Source organism: Pristiophorus japonicus, chromosome 24 (genome assembly GCF_044704955.1).
Source record: "Pristiophorus japonicus isolate sPriJap1 chromosome 24, sPriJap1.hap1, whole genome shotgun sequence".
NCBI lineage: Eukaryota > Metazoa > Chordata > Chondrichthyes > Pristiophoridae > Pristiophorus > Pristiophorus japonicus.
In genome coordinates, this window is record NC_092000.1 from 35,754,739 (window position 1) to 35,776,405 (window position 21,667).

Genomic DNA, 21,667 nt, shown 5'->3' on the forward strand with positions numbered 1-21,667 from the left:
CCCCCTCCAACTCTTCCCTCCCCCTCCAACTCTTCCCTCCCCCTCCAACTCTTCCCTCCCCCTCCAACTCTTCCCTCCCCCTCCAACTCTTCCCTCCCCCTCCAACTCTTCCCTCCCCCTCCAACTCTTCCCTCCCCCTCCAACTCTTCCCTCCCCCTCCAACTCTTCCCTCCCCCTCCAACTCTTCCCTCCCCCTCCAACTCTTCCCTCCCCCTCCAACTCTTCCCTCCCCCTCCAACTCTTCCCTCCCCCTCCAACTCTTCCCTCCCCCTCCAACTCTTCCCTCCCCCTCCAACTCTTCCCTCCCCCTCCAACTCTTCCCTCCCCCTCCAACTCTTCCCTCCCCCTCCAACTCTTCCCGCCCCCTCCAACTCTTCCCGCCCCCTCCAACTCTTCCCGCCCCCTCCAACTCTTCCCGCCCCCTCCAACTCTTCCCGCCCCCTCCAACTCTTCCCGCCCCCTCCAACTCTTCCCGCCCCCTCCAACTCTTCCCGCCCCCTCCAACTCTTCCCGCCCCCTCCCGCCCCCCTCTCTGTCAGAAACAAACACACACACAGACAGACAGAGCGATAGAGACACTGACAGACACACTGGGGGGGCTGTCCCAGCACGCTGTTGGAGGGCTCCCGGTGCTGCAGTCGGTAAGTAGAAACATTTTTATTTATTTATTTTTTTTTAATTTATTTTTTATTAATTTTTTTTTATTGGTTGATTTACTGATGTATTTATCATTTATTATTGATGGTTCTTTATTTGTAAAACTGAAGTGTTTAATGTTTGTAAACTTCCCTTTAAACCCTAGCCCTCACCCCCCCACCCTCCCATTCCCTATGCCTTTTTTGTAACCTACGCCTGATTTTCTAAAGTGTCGACAAGGTTTTTTCGAACGTACAAAAATCTTCACTTACTCCATTCTAAGTTAGTTTGGAGTAAGTTTTCACTGCCTAAACTTTGAAAACAGGCGTAAGTGGCCGGACACGCCCCCTTTGGGGAAAAAAAATTCTGTTCCAAAGTGAAACTGTTCTAACTGACTAAAACTGGAGCAAACTAAATGCCGAGAATTCAAATTTCTAAGATACTCCATTCTAAACCAGTTGCTCCAAAAAATCAGGAGCAACTCAGGCCGAAACTTGGCCCCATTGTGCCAGTAAGTTGGCAAATCGAGAACTCTGATCTTGCATACACTTTGGGATTTCTTCATAAAACGTCCAGTTTAAAAGCCTATGCTTTATGTTGCAGCAGCTTCAAGAGGCACAGTTTCGTGTCTGTATTGTATTGCCAATCTGCTATGTACTAAATGATGCTGCCAATGAAGTTGCTGTTCTGTGCAGTGGACTTGTGTCCGCTGGGAGCCATGCTCAGGCTGCCTAAACTCCACGGGGCTGTTGCAGCAGACGTTTGTGTTCTCGTGTTTGGCATCTTTGTGACACAGCTCATTGAGAATGGCAATTGGTACAGAATTATCCCAGCAGGCCTCTTGTATTGTTGATTCATGCCCAGTAGGAACTGAATTGAGTCTGCTAAAACTAATTTCACTTGATGACCATTGGAATCACAGAGCGAGAGATGGCAGCATCCAGTCGATATGGATTTGAACTCGAGTCCCAGAGTTGTAAGGTTAGAGCTGGAAACTGCTGAATTTTGCAAACACATTAGATCTTGCCTAGCAATTCTCTTTGCATCTTCAGTAATTGCCTGCATTCTTATAAATTACAAACCACCTGCAATTGTCAAAGATTCAGTGAAAGTAACCTATATGGTTACAGCTTTTGTCTCTCCAAAACATCGCCATTCACCCCAGTTGATTCGAGATGCGCATTGACAGTTGTGTAGGCAAGTACAGCAGCCATTTTGCACACAGCAAGGTCCTGGAAAAAGCAGTGAGGTGACTGGTCAGTTTTTGTTTTTGGCAAGAATCTCCTTTGGGGAACCTCCCGATTCCTTCCAGTTACACCACAGCATCTTTAATTCCACCCTCATCTCTGGAACAGGCAGATGGGGCTTCAGGTGAAGGTCTTCCCCACACCTTCAATAATGCAGTATTGCAATGCACCGTACTGCAATCTTCAGTTGTGTCCAAATCTTGCAGTGGCGCTTGAACCCCCAACCTCTAGTTAAGGCTACTATTGCACAGGGGGGAGGGGGGATCTTTTGAGTTTCAGTTTCAAAACAACACCATTTGCACGTCCCCTCAATGTGTTTTGACTTCTACATGTGGCGTGGATTCAGAATCTGACGTCCTGCTTTTCTACTTTTCAGTCTTACAAAGCAAAATAAATATATTTTTTATAGTTTGCATTTTTATATAAAAAAAAATTTAATCCACAATATCTCCAAAAAGAATTCTAATAGTAATCTCTTTCTGAAGTTTTTAAAGCCTTAGTCTGTTGTTAAGTGTGCTGTGTAGAATTGCAGCCTATAAGTGCGCTGTTCCTTGCAGTGGTATTGATTGAGTTGGGATGTGTTGTTCCTGTGTCGGTGTGTGTGGTACAGAGCCAGGCTGAATACTGCTATGGACATTGCGTCTCAGTGAAGGCAGCGTAAAGAGGTAGTGTTGTTTTCAGCTTAGTTTAAACCCATGTCTCACACTGAGCCTGCATGTGCAGTCTCTCCACCAGGTGGTGCTATTAGCTCCATCACTGCACTGGGCAGGCTCTTCACGTGAATGATATAATGGCCTGGATTTTGTGGTAGAAGGTAAAGCTATCTGTGCTCACCGTTATTAAAGTGTAAATCGGACAGCAATGTCCGGCAACTGTCAGTGCGCAGTTAAACACGGAAATCAAGAGGTTGCTGTCCGAATTGCCCTGTTCCTCCAGAAGCTTCGGTATACTGGTATCTCGCCAAGAGATTCACCATTCAAACACATGCAACAGAGAAGTTGCTGTAATTGCATTATGATACCCACTAAACTTGCCAGAAACTGTTAGTGATCGTCCTTTCAAGGGAGTAATTATTTAAAGGTATAAAAGTCTTCATTACTGGCAAACAACCTCTCTGGCACTGAAAATTAACTTTTTGAAGAGTCTTCCCTCATTCCTTCACATTTTAATTACTGGAGATCTTAAAAAAAAAAATAATTTTAAATAAACATTTTTTTAAACTGTCTTTTTTATCTCTCTCAATACCACCTTTCTTTCCTTCTGTTTATTTTGCTTTCTGTACATGTTTTGACCTTGAATTCAATATTTCCTGGTTCAGACTCTGTGGTAAGAATTCTTAATTCTGATCGGTTCAAGTGATACACAGTTGCTTGCCCAGATTCCCTGCAGAGGACGCTGCGTTGTTTTAGATTTCTAATCACCAAGTTCCAGTGCAAATCCCCATAGAAAGTCTGTAGGTTAGAGTAATGAACGGCTCGTGCTGTTTGTTCACCGGTGACTGCTAACTCCAGACCAGTAATGGATAATCAAGGGTACTGTAGGGAGGGACGAACTTCAAGCAATCACTGTCATTAAAGAAGTAGTACTCGGCAAAATAATGGGACTAAAGGCGGACAAGTCCCCTGGACCTGATGGCCTACATCTTAGGGTCCTAAAAGAAGTGGCTGCAGAGATATTGAATGCATTAGTTGTAATCTACCAACATTTCCTGGATTCTGGGGAGGTCCCAGCAGATTGGAAAACAGCAAATGTTTAAAAAACGAGGCAGACAGAAAGTAGGAACCTACAGACCAGTTAGCCTAACATGTCATTGGGGAAAATGCTGGAGTCCATTATTCATCATCATCACAGGCGGTTCCTCGAACAAGGATGACTTGCTTCCACAAGAGTTCACAGATGTTTCAATGAAGGACCCGATGTTCCAGTCCTGAACTCCAATTGACGGGGTGGAAGATGCCTGTGCGTGGATTTTTTTAACGAATGGTGACCGTTGTACATCAACCACCACACGGGCTTGGCAGAGCTAGGCCTTTAGCCAGTGGCAAGGGTTAGCCAGGACGACTGGGGACCTGCTCTGCTGCACGGACCTAATGCGCGCACACATCGCAGTGTTGGCTGGTCCGTGCTGCCTCTGGGCCCTCTGCTCTTCTGGGCCCCATACCCTTATTCGCTGCTCCTTCTCTCACGATGTTCCAAGGCCCGGCGCTCCAGCTCTATTTATAGCCCTGACCTGCGGTGGTGTTCTCTCACAGGTCAGGGCAGACCACGATGTTCCAGGAAGACCATTGTAATGCTGGAGAACCAGAGTTTGCTCCAAGCCTGTGTCGGTGAAGCAGTTCTGGCAGCATTCATACCAGCAGGGAAGAGGAGGAGCTGGCGAAACTGCTGCGGCACATGTCACCCTAGGAGGGCTCTCCGGAGCTACACCACGGTCTCCACACCAGGACAGAAACCCTCCCTGAGTGACGTGCACCACAACAGCTCCACCAGCTCCCCCCCCATTAATAAGGAAGCAGTAGGAAAAGCATAGTTCAATTGAGCAGAGTCAGCATGGTTTTATGAAAGGGAAATCATGTTTGACAAATTTGCTGGAGTTCTTTGAGGATGTAACAAGCAGGGTGGATAAAGGGGAACCAGTGGATGTGGTATATTTGCATTTCCAGAAGGCATTCGATAAGGTGCCACATAAAAGGTTACTGCACAAGATAAAAGTTCACGGGGCTGGGGGTAATATATTAGCATGGATAGAGGATTGGCTAACTAACAGAAAATAGAGTCGGGATAAAAGGGTCATTTTCCTGTTGGCAAACAGTGACTAGTGGGGTGCCCCAGGGATCGGTGCTGGGGCCTCAACTATTTACAATCCACATTACTGACTTGGATGAAGGGACAGAATGTAATGTAGCCAAATTTGCTGATGATGCAAAGATAGGTGGGAAAGCAAATTGTGAGGAGGACACACAAAATCTGCAAAGGGATATAGACAGACTAAGTGAGTGGGCAAAAAGTTGGCAGATGGTGTATAGTGTGGGAAAATATGAGGTTATCCATTTTGGTACCACATTAGCAGTCCTCCAGTCCTCTGGCACCACACCTGAAGCTTGTAGACGATTGGAAAATGATGGTCAAAGCCTCTACTATTTCCTCTTTTGCTTCACTTAACAGCCTGGGATACATTTCATCCAAGCCTGCGGACCTCTACTTTCAAAGCTGCTAAACCCCTTAATACCTCCTCCCTCACACTAAGTTGGGTGGCAGTGTGAGCTGCGAGGAGGATGCTATGAGGCTGCAGAGTGACTTGGATAGGTTAGGTGAGTGGGCAAATGCATGGCAGATGAAGTATAATGTGGATAAATGTGAGGTTATCCACTTTGGTGGTAAAAACAGAGACAGACTATTATCTGAATGGTGACAGATTAGGAAAAGGGGAGGTGCAACAAGACCTGGGTGTCATGGTACATCAGTCATTGAAGGTTGGCATGCAGGTACAGCAGGCGGTTAAGAAAGCAAATGGCATGTTGGCCTTCATAGCGAGGGGATTTGAGTACAGGGGCAGGGAGGTGTTGCTACAGTTGTACAGGGCCTTGGTGAGGCCACACCTGGAGTATTGTGTACAGTTTTGGTCTCCTAACTTGAAGGACATTCTTGCTATTGAGGGAGTGCAGCGAAGGTTCACCAGACTGATTCCCGGGATGGTGGGACTGACCTATCAAGAAAGACTTGATCAACCTGGGAGTTCAAAAGAATGAGAGGGGACCTCATAGAAACGTTTAAAATTCTGACAGGTTTAGACAGGTTAGATGCAGGAAGAATGTTCTCAATGTTGGGGAAGTCCAGAACCAGGGGTCACAGTCTAAGGATAAGGGGTAAGCCATTTAGGACCGAGATGAGGAGAAACTTCTTCACCCAGAGAGTGGTGAACCTGTGGAATTCTCTACCACAGAAAGTAGTTGAGGCCAATTCACTAAATATATTCAAAAAGGAGTTAGATGAAGTCCTTACTACTCGGGGGATCAAGGGGTATGGCGAGAAAGCAGGAAGGGGGTACTGAAGTTGCATGTTCAGCCATGAACTCATTGAATGGCGGTGCAGGCTAGAAGGGCTGAATGGCCTACTCCTGCACCTATTTTCTATGTTTCTATGTAAGAGGAACAGAATGAGGATTATCACTAGAAGAATGAAGGGGAGATTTAGAAGCAATGTTTTAACAGAGGATTGTGTAAGCATGAGAATTAATGTACAGTGTAAACAGCTGGGGCCCCAGCACAGAACCTTGCGGTACCCCACTAGTCACTGCCTGCCATTCTGAAAAGTCCCCATTTACTCCTACTCTTTGCTTCCTGTCTGACAACCAGTTCTCAATCCATGTCAGCACACTACCCCCAATCCCATGTGCTCTAACTTTGCACATCAATCTCTTGTGTGGGACCTTGTCGAACGCCTTCTGAAAGTCCAAATATACCACATCAACTGGTTCTCCCTTGTCCACTCTACTGGAAACATCCTCAAAAAATTCCAGAAGATTTGTCAAGCATGATTTCCCTTTCACAAATCCATGCTGACTTGGATCTATCATGTCACCTCTTTCCAAATGCAGTGCTATGACATCCTTAATAATTGATTCCATCATTTTACCCACTACCGATGTCAGGCTGACCGGTCTATAATTCCCTGTTTTCTCTCTCCCTCCTTTTTTAAAAAGTGGGGTTACATTGGCTACCCTCCACTCTATAGGAACTGATCCAGAGTCAATGGAATGTTGGAAAATGACTGTCAATGCATCCACTATTTCCAAGGCCACCTTCTTAAGTACTCTGGGATGCAGTCCATCAGGCCCTGGGGATTTATCGGCCTTCAACCCCATCAATTTCCCCAACACAATTTCCCGGCTAATAAGGATTTCCCTCAGTTCCTCCTCCTTACTAGACCCCCCGACCCCTTTTATAACCGGAAGGTTGTTTGTGTCCTCCTTCGTGAATACCGAACCAAAGTACTTGTTCAATTAGTCCGCCATTTCTTTGTTCCCCGTTATGACTTCCCCTGATTCTGACTGCAGGGGACCTACGTTTGTTTTTACTAACCTTTTTCTCTTTACATATCTATAGAAAGTTTTGCAATCCGTCTTAATGTTCCCTGCAAGCTTCTTCTCATACTCCATTTTCCCTGCCCTAATCAAACCCTTTGTCCTCCTCTGCTGAGTTCTAAATTTCTCCCAGTCCCCAGGTTCGCTGCTATTTCTGGCCAATTTGTATGCCACTTCCTTGGCTTTAATACTATCCCTGATTTCCCTTGATAGCCACGGTTGAGCCACCTTCCCTTTTTTATTTTTACGCCAGACAGAAATGTACAATTGTTGTAGTTCATCCATGCGGTCTCTAAATATCTGCCATTGCCCATCCACAGTCAACCCCTTAAGTATCATTCGCCAATCCATCCCAGCCAATTCACGCCTCATACCTTCAAAGTTAGCCGCCTTTAAGTTCTGGACCATGGTCTCTGAATTAACTGTTTCATTCTCCATCCTAATGCAGAATTCCACCATATTATGGTCACTCTTCCCCAAGGGGCCTCGCACTGATTCACCAACTCAAAACCATCTTTCACTACTTGCCTAATTTACATTCACCTTAACCTTCCCTGCTACAGAAAAAAAAGCCTAACTGAGTGTCTTCCAGAATATATACCCAGTTTGTGAGTCTACCAGCAGACTATATATTCCTCGTCTCATTCCATTAATCTTCACTCTACACTTTCCATTGGCTCCAGTATTCAACATCAACTTGCATTAATATAACATCTTTCACACACAATAACATCCCAAGGCTCTTCAAAGATGTAATCAAAATACATGGACGCTAACTAAAAGCTTGATCAAAGAGAGTGCGGTTGTTAGGGAGGGATAATGGGCTGCCCAGGCCTGTAGCAGTACTGCAACAGTGGCCTACCAATGTCTGGTACAAATTCAATATCACTTGCCTTTACATTGGTTTATTGCAAGATGTATGAATTAGGGGTCCATGTACACAGACGTCTGGGCACGAACGTAACCGCGGAAGAAAATGTACTGGTCAAGTACAAAAAATAATCAAAAAGGCTAATGAAATGTTAAACATAATATCTAGAGGGCTTTATATCTAATTATTTGGAGTGTGAGGTTGCAGCCCCTGTTCCAATTTTTGAAGGGGCTGCTCTTCAATTTTGGGCTGCACTTTAGTCCCAAGCTTCTGATCTTTGGCCACCCGGTGCAGAAGGTGTGGATAATTCGGAGGGCTTCCTCGTAGGGCTGATCCTGGGCCTGGCCAAGGTGGCCAATAACCGGTCCAGGCAGCGTGCAGTTGAGGGATTCGTTCAGCCTGACTGGCTGCCTCTCCTGCGGTTACGTCCGTGCCTGGGTGTCCTTGGAGATGGAGCACGCAGTGTCCACCGGCATGCTTGAGGCCTTCTGTGACTGGTGGGCACCGGAGGAACTGGAGTGCTTCATCAACTCCCTCCCCACCCCCCAACCCCCATTTAATTTGATTTAAGTTTCATTTAAGTTTAGTTTAAGTTACAGTATGTTGGTTGTGTCCCTTTTAAGTTGGGCGCACTTGCTTCTGTTTTATTGGTGATCGCATTAGCCAATCAAAGTTATCAACCAATAAGATTTAGAATATAAAGGGGAGCAAGTTTTTCCAAAAGCCCTGGTTAGACCACATCTGTTCAGGGCACCATACCTTAGGATATATCAGCCTTGGAACAAGTGCAGTGCAGATTCACCAGAATGTTACCAAGGCTCCAAATTATGAAGAGAGATTGCATAAAGTAGGCTTGTATTCCCCTGGAATATAAAAGATTAAGGGGTGATTTGATTGAGATTTCTAGGATTTTGAAAGGAATTGGAGGTAGATAGAGATGACTTTTTCCATTGGTGGGAGAGTCCAGGACAAGGGGACATAACCTTTAAGTCAGAGCCAGGCCATTGCAGTAACGAAACACTTCTTCACGCAAAGGGTGGTAAACACACTCCCACAAAAAGCAGTAGATGCTCGTTCAATTAATGATTTTAAATCTGAGATTTAGATTTTTTTTTTACAAGCCATGGGTATTGAGGGATATGGAGCCAAGGCGGGTAGATGGAGTTAGGATACAGATCGGCCATGATCTCATTGAATGGTGGAACAGGCTCGAGGGGCTGAATGGCCACCTTCTGTTCCTATAAAAGTGGAAATGTAATGGTGAGAATCCATATAAAACTTTCAGGCCACAATTGGAGTACTATGAGCAGTTCTGGGCTCCACACTATAGGAAGGATGTAGATGAAGTGGAGAGAATACAATACAGACTGACCAGGATGCTGCCTGGTCTGACAATGCAAATGCACTGAAAGACTTGAAAAAATTTGGTCTGTTTTTGTTGGAATAGAGGGGTGATTTGGTAGAGGTGTTTCAATTATATGGGGATGGGACAGCTAGAAATGCTGCTTTCTAATCTGGAGCTAAGGGACAGTTACAAGATTAAATGCAAGAAATTTAGAACCGAGAGCAGGAGAATTTTTTTTCAGTTTGTGAGGTTGTGGTATGTACTACCAGAGTTAGTGATTGAAGCAGAAATCATGACAACGTTTACGAATAGGATTAGAACTGCTGCTCACAGGAAGGATAAACATCAACATGAACTGGTTGGGAAAAATGGCCTCTTTCCGTGGTGTAATTTCTAACATTATATTCAATGTCCTTGTGTATATAACATTTCCACCTTTTATAAAGATCTCTCCATTCCTCCACTCCAACAATCGTATCTGCCTCTTCGCTCCCTTCCCCTAGACCACCGGGACAAATTTTTCCAAGGTTGCCTCCTGCCCTAGCTATGAACTCATCTTTCTCTAGTTTTTCTCCTATCTCCCCCTCATGCCCTCTCCGAGCTCATCCTATCTGAGACCCATCCCCTATTCCCTCGACCCTATTCCCACCAAACTGCTGACAAATCAGCTTCCATTCCTGGCCCCCAAGTTGGCTGATACTGTTAACCGTTCCCCCCTCCTGAGGTACTGTCCCCTTTCCCTTCAAATCTACCATTATCACCCCTCTCCTCAAAAAAGTCTTTTTTTTCCCACACATGCATAGAAGGGAAGGCATTCTTTTTTTGCAGCAGACATTAGGCTCCACCCCCCCGAAGCTAAAGGACAGACTGCACGGCGCCAATTAAAAAAAAAATTAGAACGGGGAAACTTTCATGTTTTTTGGGGGCATAGTCGGGCCCAAAAAAAGATGGGCGTAATTCTTCAAATATGCCAGAAAACAGCATTGGGGAAAATTGAGCCCATAGATAGGTTGACTGAGTGGGTAAGAAAATGGCAAATGGAATACAATGTGAGGAAGTGTGAAGTTATCCACTTTAGTAGGAAAAATAAAAAGGCAGAATGTTTTTTGAATGTGAGAAACTGGGAAATGTTTGCATTCAGAGGGACCTGGGTGTCCTTGTACATGAATCCTAGAAAGTTAACATGTAGGTACAGCAAGCAATTAGGAAAGCAAATGGCATGTTAACTTTTGTTACAAAGGGATTAGAGTATAAGAGTAAAGCAGTCTTACTACAGTTATACAGGGCATTGTTGAGACCACACCTGGAGTACTGTACAGTTCTGGTCGTCCTACCCAAGGAAAGTCATGCTTGCCTCAGAGAGTGCAACAAAGCTTCACTAGACTAGTTCCTGGGATGAGGGGATTGCCCGATGAAAAGAGACTGAGGAGACTCAGCCTACGTTCCCTAAAGTTTAAAAGAATGTAAGGTAATCTAATTGAAACATATAAAATTCTTAAGGGGTTTGACAGGGTCAATGCTAAGAAAGTGTTTCCCCTGGCTGGGGAATCTAGAATAAGGGGTCGACCATGAGAAATTTCTTCACTCAAAGGGAATCTCTATCCCAGAGAGCTGTGGATGCTCAGCCATTCAGTATATTCAAGACAGAAGTCGACAATTTGGGGGGAATTAAGGGATATGGGGATAGTGTGTGAAGATGGACTTGAGGTAGAAAATCAGCCATAATCTTGAATGGCAGAGCAGGCTTGAAGGGCCAAATGGGCTACTCCAGCTCCTATTTCTTATGTTCCACTGGTTTGTCACGCTGCTTGTCTGACATCTATTACTGGATGAGCAGAATTTTCCTCCAACTAAATATTGGGAATGCCAAAGCCATTGTCTTTAGTCAACGCCACAAATTGCATTCCCTAGCCACTGACTTCATCCCTCTCCCTGGCAATTGTGAGGCTGAACCAGACAGTTTGCATTCTTGGTGTCTTATTTGACCACAAGTTGAGCTTCCAACCATACATCTGCGCCTTCACCAAGACTGCCTATTTCCACCTCCGTAATGTCAAAATCACGACTCTCAATATAAGACTCTGACACAATCAGTTTCAGTAGATGTTCCTTTAATGAGTTTTACTTGCAGCAAGGAAGAGTCTCACTCAGTCAAATGCTAAGCGGAGATGCCCAATATGGTACAGTTTCACAATGTATTTATACAGTAGAAAAAACAAGTTTGGTTCCATCCTGTATATCGGTTCTGCCTTTGCAGTCAGCAAAAACAGATAGTTCTTCAATTAATTAATGATTACCTCATCCCTGTCTGAGTCTTTTACATGTTTCCAAATGTCTCCTTTGTCTGTTTTTGGTGGGATAGCCAGCAGTAACTCGATTAGGGTGTAATAATGTGCTATCACTGGTTTTGCATTGTTTTAGGATTGTCCAGTTTCCTGGCCATCTATTTGGGCCCATGATTTCCATAGTGGTTAATTGGGTGTTTGGCTTCTTACACATTTTGGATGAGTTCTGTAGTTTAGATAATGGCTGGTAATTTGGTTATCTCTTAGGGGGTGAATTGGTGTTGCATCTTTACAACCTTTATCCAGCCCTTCTAAGGTCTGGCATAGCAACAGACTATTGATAATACAGGGGAGCACAATTGGTGGTACTTATCTCAGCAGGACAGTCTTAATGTTGTCTGGTGGCTATTAATCAGCTATCAGCAGTTTCAGTCAAGGTTAGCATGTTTATGCAAACAGACTGTCTGCTGCAAAAGCCTCTGGCAGGATCGGGACTCCATTTTGTTTTATTGCAAAAAGGGTACAAAAAAACAGTGTAATGAAACTTGAAAAATACATTTCCACAGTAATATGACCCAACTCTGTCCCTGCCTCAGCTCATCTGCTGCTGAAAACCTCAGCCATGCCTTTGTTACCCTCTATACTTGACTATTCCAACGAACTCCTAGCTGGCCTCCTATCTTCTACCCTTGAGCTCATTCAAAACTCTTGCCCGTATCCTAACTTTTAAAGCATTTGTTCCTGTGCTATGGGTGTCGCTGGCAAGGCCGGCATTTAGTGCCCATCCCTAATTGCCCTTGAGAAGGTATTGGTGAGCTGTCGCCTTGAACCGCTGCAGTCCGTGTGGTGAAGGTGCTCCCATTATACTGTTAGGGAGGGAATTCCTGGATTTTAACCCAGTGGCAAAGAAGGAACAGCCGTTATATTGCCAAGTTAGAATGGTGGGGAACTTGCAGGTGATGGTGTTCCCATTGGCCTGCTGCCCTTGTCCTCTTAAGTAGTAGAGGTCGCAGATTTGGCAGGTGCTGCCAAAGAAGCCATGGTGAGTTGCTGCAGTGCATCTTGTAGATGGTACACACTGCAGCCACGGTGCGCTGGTGGTGGAGGGATTGAATGTTTAAGGTGGTGGATTGGGTGCCAACCAAGCAGGCTGCTTTGTCCTGAATAGTGTCAAGCTTCTTGTTGGAGCTGCACTAATCCAGGTAAGTGGAGAGTATTCCATCACACTCCTGACTTGTGCCTTGTAGATGGTGAAAAGGCTTTTGGGAGTCGGGAGGTGAGACACTCAGCACCAAGTCATGTTCACCCATCACCCCTGAGCTTACTGACCTACATTGGCTCTCAGTCTGGCAATGCCTCATTTTTAAAATTCTATTCCTTGTCTTCAAATCCCTCCATGGCCTCACCCCTCCCTAATCCAGCCCTACAACCCTTCGCTATCTCTGAACACCTCCCAATTCTAGCATCTTGCACATTACCCAACTTTAATCACTTCACCATTGGCGGCCGTGCCTTTAGCTAAGTTGTCGTTATGCTTCATCCTCTTCCTTTCCCAAAATGTATTACTCACGTTTCTCTGCATTAAACTACTTCTGCTCCCTATTGTTCCTCTCCTCTAACTCGGCCATGCATTTCTCCAATCTCTGGCATTTCTCCTTGTGTTACCATGCCCCCTAACCTAGTTTCAGCAAACTTCACTGGTATTCCTCTTGTACCTATAATCCAAATTGTTTGTAGAAACGTGAAACCAGAGGTTCCAGCACCAAACCCTGAAGCACAAAACTATTCACATCCTGCCAGTATACCCTGACTCTGCCCCTCTGCCACCATTCTGTCCTTGCACCACATTCTCTATAATGCCACGTTCCTTATCTTGAGTTCATTTTGTAACCAAATGTTTTTTAACACGAGTATCTTTGTGAATTGAACTTTGTTAAAAATATTAAAAAGTCCTCCTAAAATCCCCATAGCAGATTCCATGAAATTCAAATATCGTCCATTTTAAACTGAATTTTGAATCCAGTGCTGCTTCTATGGCAGCCTATTCAGCAATATTGGGATGGGAACAATTTGACCAAATATGCTAAAAATGTATATGGAACATTGTTTGGGACACACCACAGGAGAATCTTCAGTCTTCAGGATAGTTTTGGTCTTGAACAGACCCGAGGTTTTGGGAAAGAGTTTTGTTCGAATAGTGCTGGCTGATAGGGACATGCAATGTGTTGCTGTGGTAAGTTACTTGGCCCCAGGGCAGTGCCGCTTGTTACTCCCAAAGGACATCTCCACTCTCCTTCCCCAGGAGCTCACGGCTACAGCACATCCTGCAGACATTTCCTGGCCCCCGAGGGACTCTGTAACTCCACTGGTAATCCTTGACTGTCTTTGCTGGGTGGTGGCATGGCCTTTATTGAGTGTGCTGTAAAATACTCATGTACCACTGTGTGGGTACCTGTTGGGTGGGGTCCTCTGGCATGCTTTGTAAATGGAAGCAATCAAGCAACAGATTTTTTTTAAACTACTATGTGAGACTTATTGAAAGGCAGTTAGCAATCTTGGTACTTTTTTAAAGCATTGTGCAAAAGCACAATTGGAGTAAGCAAGACTGGCAATTTTGTACCTACCAGATCTGCACCATTCACGGAGAAGCTATACTGAGTCTGCCATCAGGTGTAGTTTGGCCTGCCCTTGCATCTGGTCTTGTGTTTTGTGCTGGACATACAGATTAGCCAGGAATTACTGCAGAGATGTATGCCAGCACATGGCAGCAGTCTCTCCATTCGGTTTTGACCCAGTGTTCCTGTAGATTAACCTGACTTTCTTGTTGTTCCACAGAGACTCAGAACAGAAAATCGCCTCCTGAAGCAGCGGATTGAAACCCTTGAGAAGGTACGATGTGTGCTCGGCACAATTTGTTGCTCACCCTTTTTTGGAGGTGGACCTTTGACAGAATCTACTGAGTCTAGATCTGGCAGGCTCCTATTCACACCTGTTCGCAATGTAACTGCACTGCTTACAGCAGAACGCATTAGAGCATCATTGTGTGTGAGAATGTATATCAGAGTGCGATAAGATGAGGGTGCTGCATGGTGAAGCTTCTAGTGCCAGTGTTGTTCTGGTCATTTTCCAACATTCTATTGACTCTGGATCAGTTCCTGTGGATTGGAGGGTAGCTAATGTAACCCCACTTTTTAAAAAAGGAGGAAGAGAGAAAACGGAATTATAGACTGGTTAGATCAGTCGTGGGGAAAATGTTGGAATCAATTATTAAAGATGTAATAGCAGCGCATTTGGAAAGCAGTGATAGGATCGGTCCAAGTCAGCATGGATTGATGAAAGGGAAATCTTCTGGAATTTTTTTGAGGATGTAACTAGTAGAGTGGACAAGGGCGAAACCACTGAATATGGTGTATTTGGACTTTCAAAAGGCTTTTGACAAGGTCCCACACAAGAGATTAGTGTGCAAAATTAAAGCACATGGTATTGGGGGTAATGTATTGACGTGGGTAGAGAACTGGTTGGCAGACAGGAAGCAAAGAGTGGGAATAAACGGGTCCTTTTCAGAATGGCAGGCAATGACTAGTGAGGTACCACAAGGTTCAGTGCTGGGACCCCAGCTATTTACAATATACATTAATGATTTAGACAAAGGAATTGAATGTAATATCTCCAAGTTTGCAGATGGCACTAAGCTGGGTGGCAATGTGAGCTGTGAGGACGATGCTAGGAGGCCGCAGGGTGACTTGGACAGGTTAGGTGAGTGGGCAGATGCAGTATAATGTAGATAAAAGTGAGGTTATCCACTTTGGTGGCAAAAACAGGAAGGCAGAACATTATCTGAATAGTGACAGATTAGGAAAAGGGGAGATGCAACGAGACCTGGGTATCATGGTACATCAGTCATTGAAAGTTGGCATGCAGGTACAGCAGGCGGTGAAGAAGGCAAATAGCATGTTGGCCTTCATAGCTAGGGGATTTGAGTATAGGAGCAGGGAGGTCTTACTGCAGTTGTATAGGGCCTTAGTGAGGCCACACCTTGAATATTATGTACAGTTTTGGTCTCCTAATCTGAGGAAGAACATTCTTGCTATTGAGGGAGTGCAGACAAGGTTCACCAGACTGATTCCCGGGATGGCAGGATTGTCATATAAAGAAAGACTGGATCGGCTAGGCTTATATTCACTGGAATTTAGAAGAATGAGCGGGTATCTCAGAAACATATAAAATTCTGACGGGATTGGACAGGTTAGACGCAGGAAGAATGTTCCCGATGTTGGGGAAGTCCAGAACCAGGGGTCACAGTCTAAGGATAAGGGATAAGCCATTTAGGACTGAGATGAGAAAGTTGTTGAGGCCAGTTTGTTAGATATATTCAAAAGTGAGTTAGATGTGGCTCTTTCGGCTCAAGGGATCAGGGAGTATGGAGAGAAAGCAGGAATGGGGTACTGAAGTTGCATGATCAGCCATGATCATATTAGGTGGTGCAGGCTCGAAAGGCCGAATGGCCTACTCCTGCACCTATTTTCTATGAGAGACTAACAATTAATTTAGTCTTACTCACATATGGAGACATTCTTAACCATTGTTCAATAGGCTCATTGCAGAGGCTCATTCTTCAGTTTATCACTTCCTTTTAAGTCTGGTGTGAATTTTGCTGAGGGTAGCGTATTTGGGGAACAAACAAACATTGAGGTTGTGTTTAATTTGGAACAAATAATGTAAATTTGGGATGATGCACCGCAGTGATGGGTAGCTAGTTTTAAAACACAATAACCTATATTTTCAGTGTTTTAATTTGTTTTTTTTGAATGTTTTACCATTTCCCAGAAAGTCCGAGTGCAGGTCAATAAAGCCAAAAAAAAAACAGGATTTAGGGTTTTATAAATAGGAACATCGAGTACAAGAGTAAAGATTAACATTGAATCTATACAAAGCATGGTTTGGGTATTCTGTGCAGTTTTAGGCTCCTATAAAGGACATTGAAGCCATAGAGAGTGTACAGCAGAGATTGACCAGGATACTGCCAAGATGGGAAGCTATAGAGACTGGAGATACTGGTATTCTTCCATTGGAGTAGTGAAGGCTAAGAGAAGATTTAGTGGAGTTTTTTAAATTGTGTAAAGACTTAATGGGGGAAGACTTTTTCTCAGTTGGGTTGTCCGCGATCAGAGTTCATCAATTTAAAATCATTCGGACAATGGTTAGAAATGAATTTCTTTGCACACAGTGTTGTTGGAGTATCGAATGCTTTGCCACAGGGGGTGGTTGAGGCGGAAACTATTGCATCTTTTAAGGGAAAATTGCTGTAGCAAAGAGCTAGCATTGACAGGGTGACCAGAATGTCACCTGTGCTGTAAGGGTCCATGAATTGCCTCTGATTTTCATTAAGAATGTGGGTCTGATTATAGTGTGTTAACTCGGACTCACTCTCACACAGGTGGCTTCTACATTAGAGTTTATGCTGCTTAACTCATTGATTACATTCTGCTTCTCCCTCAAAGACTTAAGTTTACTTTGCTTTGTTAAAACAAGGCTGGATGTTTTGGAGAATGGTTTGTGTTATTCCCCTTGCAGCACACCTTCTGTTAAAAAAAAGAACTGCATTCCAGTCTGGTATGACATGGCTCCACATGTGGGTAAGTTGGTCAACTACCGCAACCAACGTTGGACCAGCTGTTCTTTAAATCAGGAGCCTGCTCCCTATTCTTGATGTCCTTGAGCACACCTCTGTACAAACAATATCTGACTTAATATAACACTGTAAATTGTTCCATTTCCCCCTCGCCATCCGCCCCCCCCCCCACCCACCATGGAACTTTTGGAGACAGTTTCTCCTCTAGCCTAGAGATGTGGTGTGGGCGACAGCCAGATGTTGATGGCTCCATGGAGTCCACTAAGGATGCTTTATGATTGGCCAACAGGAAGTGTGTTTTGTAGGCTAGGACATGTCCCACCCATTTTATTTCCTTCTCCCTGTTGAGCTTGTGCACTTCCCTGCGCAATGCCCTTGCTAAACTATTCCCAAAAGGTTAAACATACATTTTTCACTGCAGGATTATGGAAAATAATCAGGCTGATTTCACTCAATCTGATAAAAGGTTTCAGCAAATCCATTTCTTTATGGCTTTAGCAAGATGTATCGCAGCTTTCTGTGTCATCAGCTGACAGATTAATTTTTTTACAAGACCCGGGTAAAAGCGAGCCTCGGGACACCTGTGTCTGCGAGGAGGCTGTCCCCAATGTTGCTCTTTGATCCTCGTTAAAGCTGTTTTATGGAAGCTGTAACATCTACACCACTTCCTCCTCTAGCATGCGCCTGCTACATGATACTGTCCTCAGAAATCTCCTCTAGGTTAAATATTGCAACAGTACTGAATCTCCGCTGTTAAAGCCTTATTTTCTAGCTTAAAGATAAGGAACAGTAAGTTATTTGGCATGGGCGCCACTTGTGAATATCAACATGCCAGCTGCGGCCAGCAGTGCACGTATGGGCAGTGCCGCTGTAGGGGCACTGTATTCTTGTCCACACGAGTTAGAATAATAGCAGCCCACTAGATGCCTGAACTGCACTAGATGCGGTTGGCTGAGGTTTACTTGGCACCAATGCCACCAGCTTTGCCTTGTGGATAGCTTGCAATCTAGCTCACAGAAAGAAGGGACCAGACCTCATTCAGTTAACCTGTTCCAACCCAATACTTCTGATTCCATCATAAATTGCACCAGTCGTGACACCCTGACAGTCGCAGCTTGCGTTCTCCTGTTTTTGGGCTGGCTGTAAAGCTCATCTCTAAAGTCCAGCTGGAGCTAACCAGTATTGTATCCACACATCATGGGGGAGCCTGAACTATGCTGAGGTTACATTGCAGGGTTGCCAAACCCAGGAGTGTGCCAGACCAGCTGTAGTCTTTTCCCAGTCACTGGCACTCTGCATTGACCTAGATTTTCCTGGCCCTGACAGTCTGCTTCACCTGCCGCTTGCTGACTCCGGTATTGGAAATCTGTAGCATAATGCAATGTTCAGAAGGTTGTGGATGGGGAATGTGTATTGTTGCATATTCTGAGGGAGGGAGTTCACTAACGTCATTCCAAGGGCTTATTTTGCTATTTGCTTTTCACCAAAGAAATTGCAGCTTTTTGTTTGGACATGGTAATAGATGTCTGGATGATCACCTCAACAACTCCAGAACTACTTAATTTAGATTTCTTTTCAACAGATGCCCTAGATTGTCTAGCGTAGGTTTGATGATGACTAATGATGATTCTCTCCTTATCCAGCACCGTGTTACGAGGCACTTGATCAGTGTTTTGTTGCATTGCTTGATACTGTGATTGTGTTGAGTGGGCATGCTACAGACTGCCATCCTCTCCTACTGCTGTCATATCAGCTCAAAGCCATCATCTCCATAACTCAAATGTGCTATTGTACGTTTAAGACTCCAATGTCAAGTGAGCCTGGGGAATACTGCACTTGTAACAGGCTCAAGTGCAGCAGTTACTTTAACCAGTGGGCCTGTCGCTCACTTGGACAAGGAACAGTTAAAGGGACCATGCTTATTTTGCTCAAAGCTGCATTTCCCTCATGATTTTTTTTTTATTTTGAAAATTTATAGTGAGAAATTGAGGGGGAAGGTGAAGTGAATTCTGCCTCCGATCCATTTGGGAGGTGTATTTGGGAATGTTTAGGATGTGCTTTTTGGTCTGCTGTGTATGCAACAGTGACCCATGTTTAATGAGCAGGGACTAATAAAAATTAAACAACACAATTGGAATTGATATTTGAAAGACCCTTCCCTCTTTTTTCCCCTCCCACATTCTCCCGCTCCCTCTTTCCCCCCCCCCCAAAATGGAACATTTGATAAAAAGAGCAAAGGGAATGAAGTTCTTTGAACTGCTTGTGGCTGGGAGTAGCTCTTGATTTGTAAGTGCAGGTGTGGGGTATGTAATATGAACTTTGTACTGCTGTGTTCGTGGTGTCTTTCTGTGAAACTTTCTCTTTCTTCCTTTCACTCTTCTGTGGATTTTCCCCCTGTAGGAAAGTGCTGCCTTGGCAGATAGATTGATCCAGGTATGACTTCCCACTTTCTACCATGGCAATTATACTCGCTAACTCTTCCAAAGCAGTGCCATTTCCATGTCTCATCTGGTGAGGTAACCTCTTGTGACACTCACCCGCATGCTGCATGTTCTCCCTGTGGAAGCACTCAGTAATCCAGGCTCTAGGCCGAGCCCACAATGGCCATCTGTAAATGCAAAGATTAGTGATGCACAGGAACAGGTTGGGATAGTCCATATGATCAGCATGTCCATGATAAGATCGTAACAGCTATGATTTACAATTAGCCTTTGGTAACGGAATAATACAGTACAAACTCTGTAAAAGGAAATTATGCATGTACATGTACCCTGTGACCAGTGTATTTGGTTATACCTGAATGTAATTTGTGTTGAAAAGCTGTGTGCCCACTACAGAAGGAGGAGGTGATATTTAACATGGGATGGAAGAGTGTGTATATCTGGGTGCAACAGCTGTGAGGATGATGTGTGCCTGGTGTATATGTACATGTAGCGGTAATACCTTTTACACTGTATACTGTAAAGTAATAAAATGTGTAGCAGGTTGTACGAAAACAGCAAGTTTCAACAAGTGAATCACAAGTCTGAGCATTTAATCCTGCCCATCCAGAGGGCTTGGTTTAATGTGACACTGGTGGATTTATCCTGTGTGCATGCTGCAGGCTCCTACAAACCGCCATAACCAACAATATTAATGCTTCTCTTTACTAAAGCATGCAAAGCATTTGAGTATTCCTTGCCGCACTGTAAAATACCTTGGGACTATGCATATCTGACATGGCACAAGTGTGACTAGTCTGATATCTCAAAGCAATGTTTGGTTTAACAGTCCCAATCACAGCACTGTTATACTCATTTTCACCAGTGGTTATTACAGCGTGATCCTGAAGTGGTGCAGTTCTTTGTTTAAACCCACATTCACGGTGTTCCACATATTTAATTGTGAGCACTGTGTACCAGTGCTGTGATGTGATTGATGTCGGTCATTGGTCAGTACCGTTATGTTCCTTGTTAGATGTGCAATATTCTACTGTACTACTTGATATTTGTTGTAAAATACAAATACAACGTGAAACACCTTGAATTTTGTAAAATGATGTATTTTCCTCAGCACACCATCCTAAACTGTCCACTTGTAAGCTGTGTTGCTCCCACAGTGCTGGGCCAGCAGTGTGCAGGCTCCTGCCTGACAATGCTGGAATGGCTGAGGGGTGACTGGCTCTGTTCCATTCATGGCTTCTGTTCAATAACACAAGAGTCCTATTGAGATTGACTTCCTAATTCCTACGTTGAGTTTCTGGGAACTAGTGTGTAAAGGAATACTCTTTATTCTTTCATGCACCCGAGTTTTTTTGGTGGGGGTTGGGGGGCGGAGGCAGAGAACCTTTTGATATGTTTTGCAAAGCATTAAACTTAGAATTGTACAGGGAGTCTGACGGTGTCTATTGCAGTAACAGTGTGTAGGTTTTATAATTGTTGCAGGTAGTTATTGTTTTAATGATCGAGGACAAGTACATAGCCACGTATCACAAAACCTTATAACTTCTACATATTATTCATACAACCTATTTGCAACAGGCCAATGGAATTCATTTGGTCTGGTGGTACTTGTTCTGTGATGCGCTCTATGAAAAGGTTTGTGGTTTTTATACACACTTCTGGACACCTGCCATTCTTTAAGTATTGACACTCTCAGGATTTTGAAATGCATTCTAGAGCCTAAAAGGTGCATCAGGCTGATGGGGGGAAATGCTTCTTAGCAATTTGCATCTTTTTTGACTTTTTAAAAGCAAAATCTTGATTCGATGTTTATTTTTAAATCCCTATCTACTGGCATTTGTTCTCTTTTTTTTGAAAGCTTTGCATAATTTTTAAGATTTTCAAAAGATTCTGCCAAGAGTATTTTTCAGTGGGCTGTTCAGGAATGATGCATTGGAAATATAGACATGGTGCAACCCAGCAAAACATTCCCTGCGGAGGTCGTCGCCTCAACATTCAGGGTTTATTAACAGTAGGGTTCTGCTACTCCCTAAACCAGGTTCTGTTCCCATGTAATCTGATGCACACTGTAGTGATGCCAAAATGAATAAATTGAACGTGGACAGTATAACTGGGACAATTGGTGCC

At 44.2% G+C, this 21,667-nt stretch overlaps 1 protein-coding gene across 7 annotated transcripts in view; it reads left to right on the plus strand.

Annotated features, from left to right (window-relative positions):
• LOC139238000 (EVI5-like protein) overlaps nt 1-21,667 on the plus strand; it is a 425,899-nt gene that overhangs the window by 167,223 nt on the left and 237,009 nt on the right. For 4 of the 7 annotated variants that reach the window (XM_070867399.1, XM_070867393.1, XM_070867395.1 and 1 more), the window contains exons 11-12: nt 14,303-14,356; nt 19,500-19,532. In XM_070867399.1, the coding sequence (XP_070723500.1) occupies nt 14,303-14,356; nt 19,500-19,532 (87 nt within the window). The remainder of the gene's footprint in view (nt 1-14,302; nt 14,357-19,499; nt 19,533-21,667) is intronic. The other 3 variants (XM_070867396.1, XM_070867400.1, XM_070867397.1) reach the window with 1 other exon arrangement.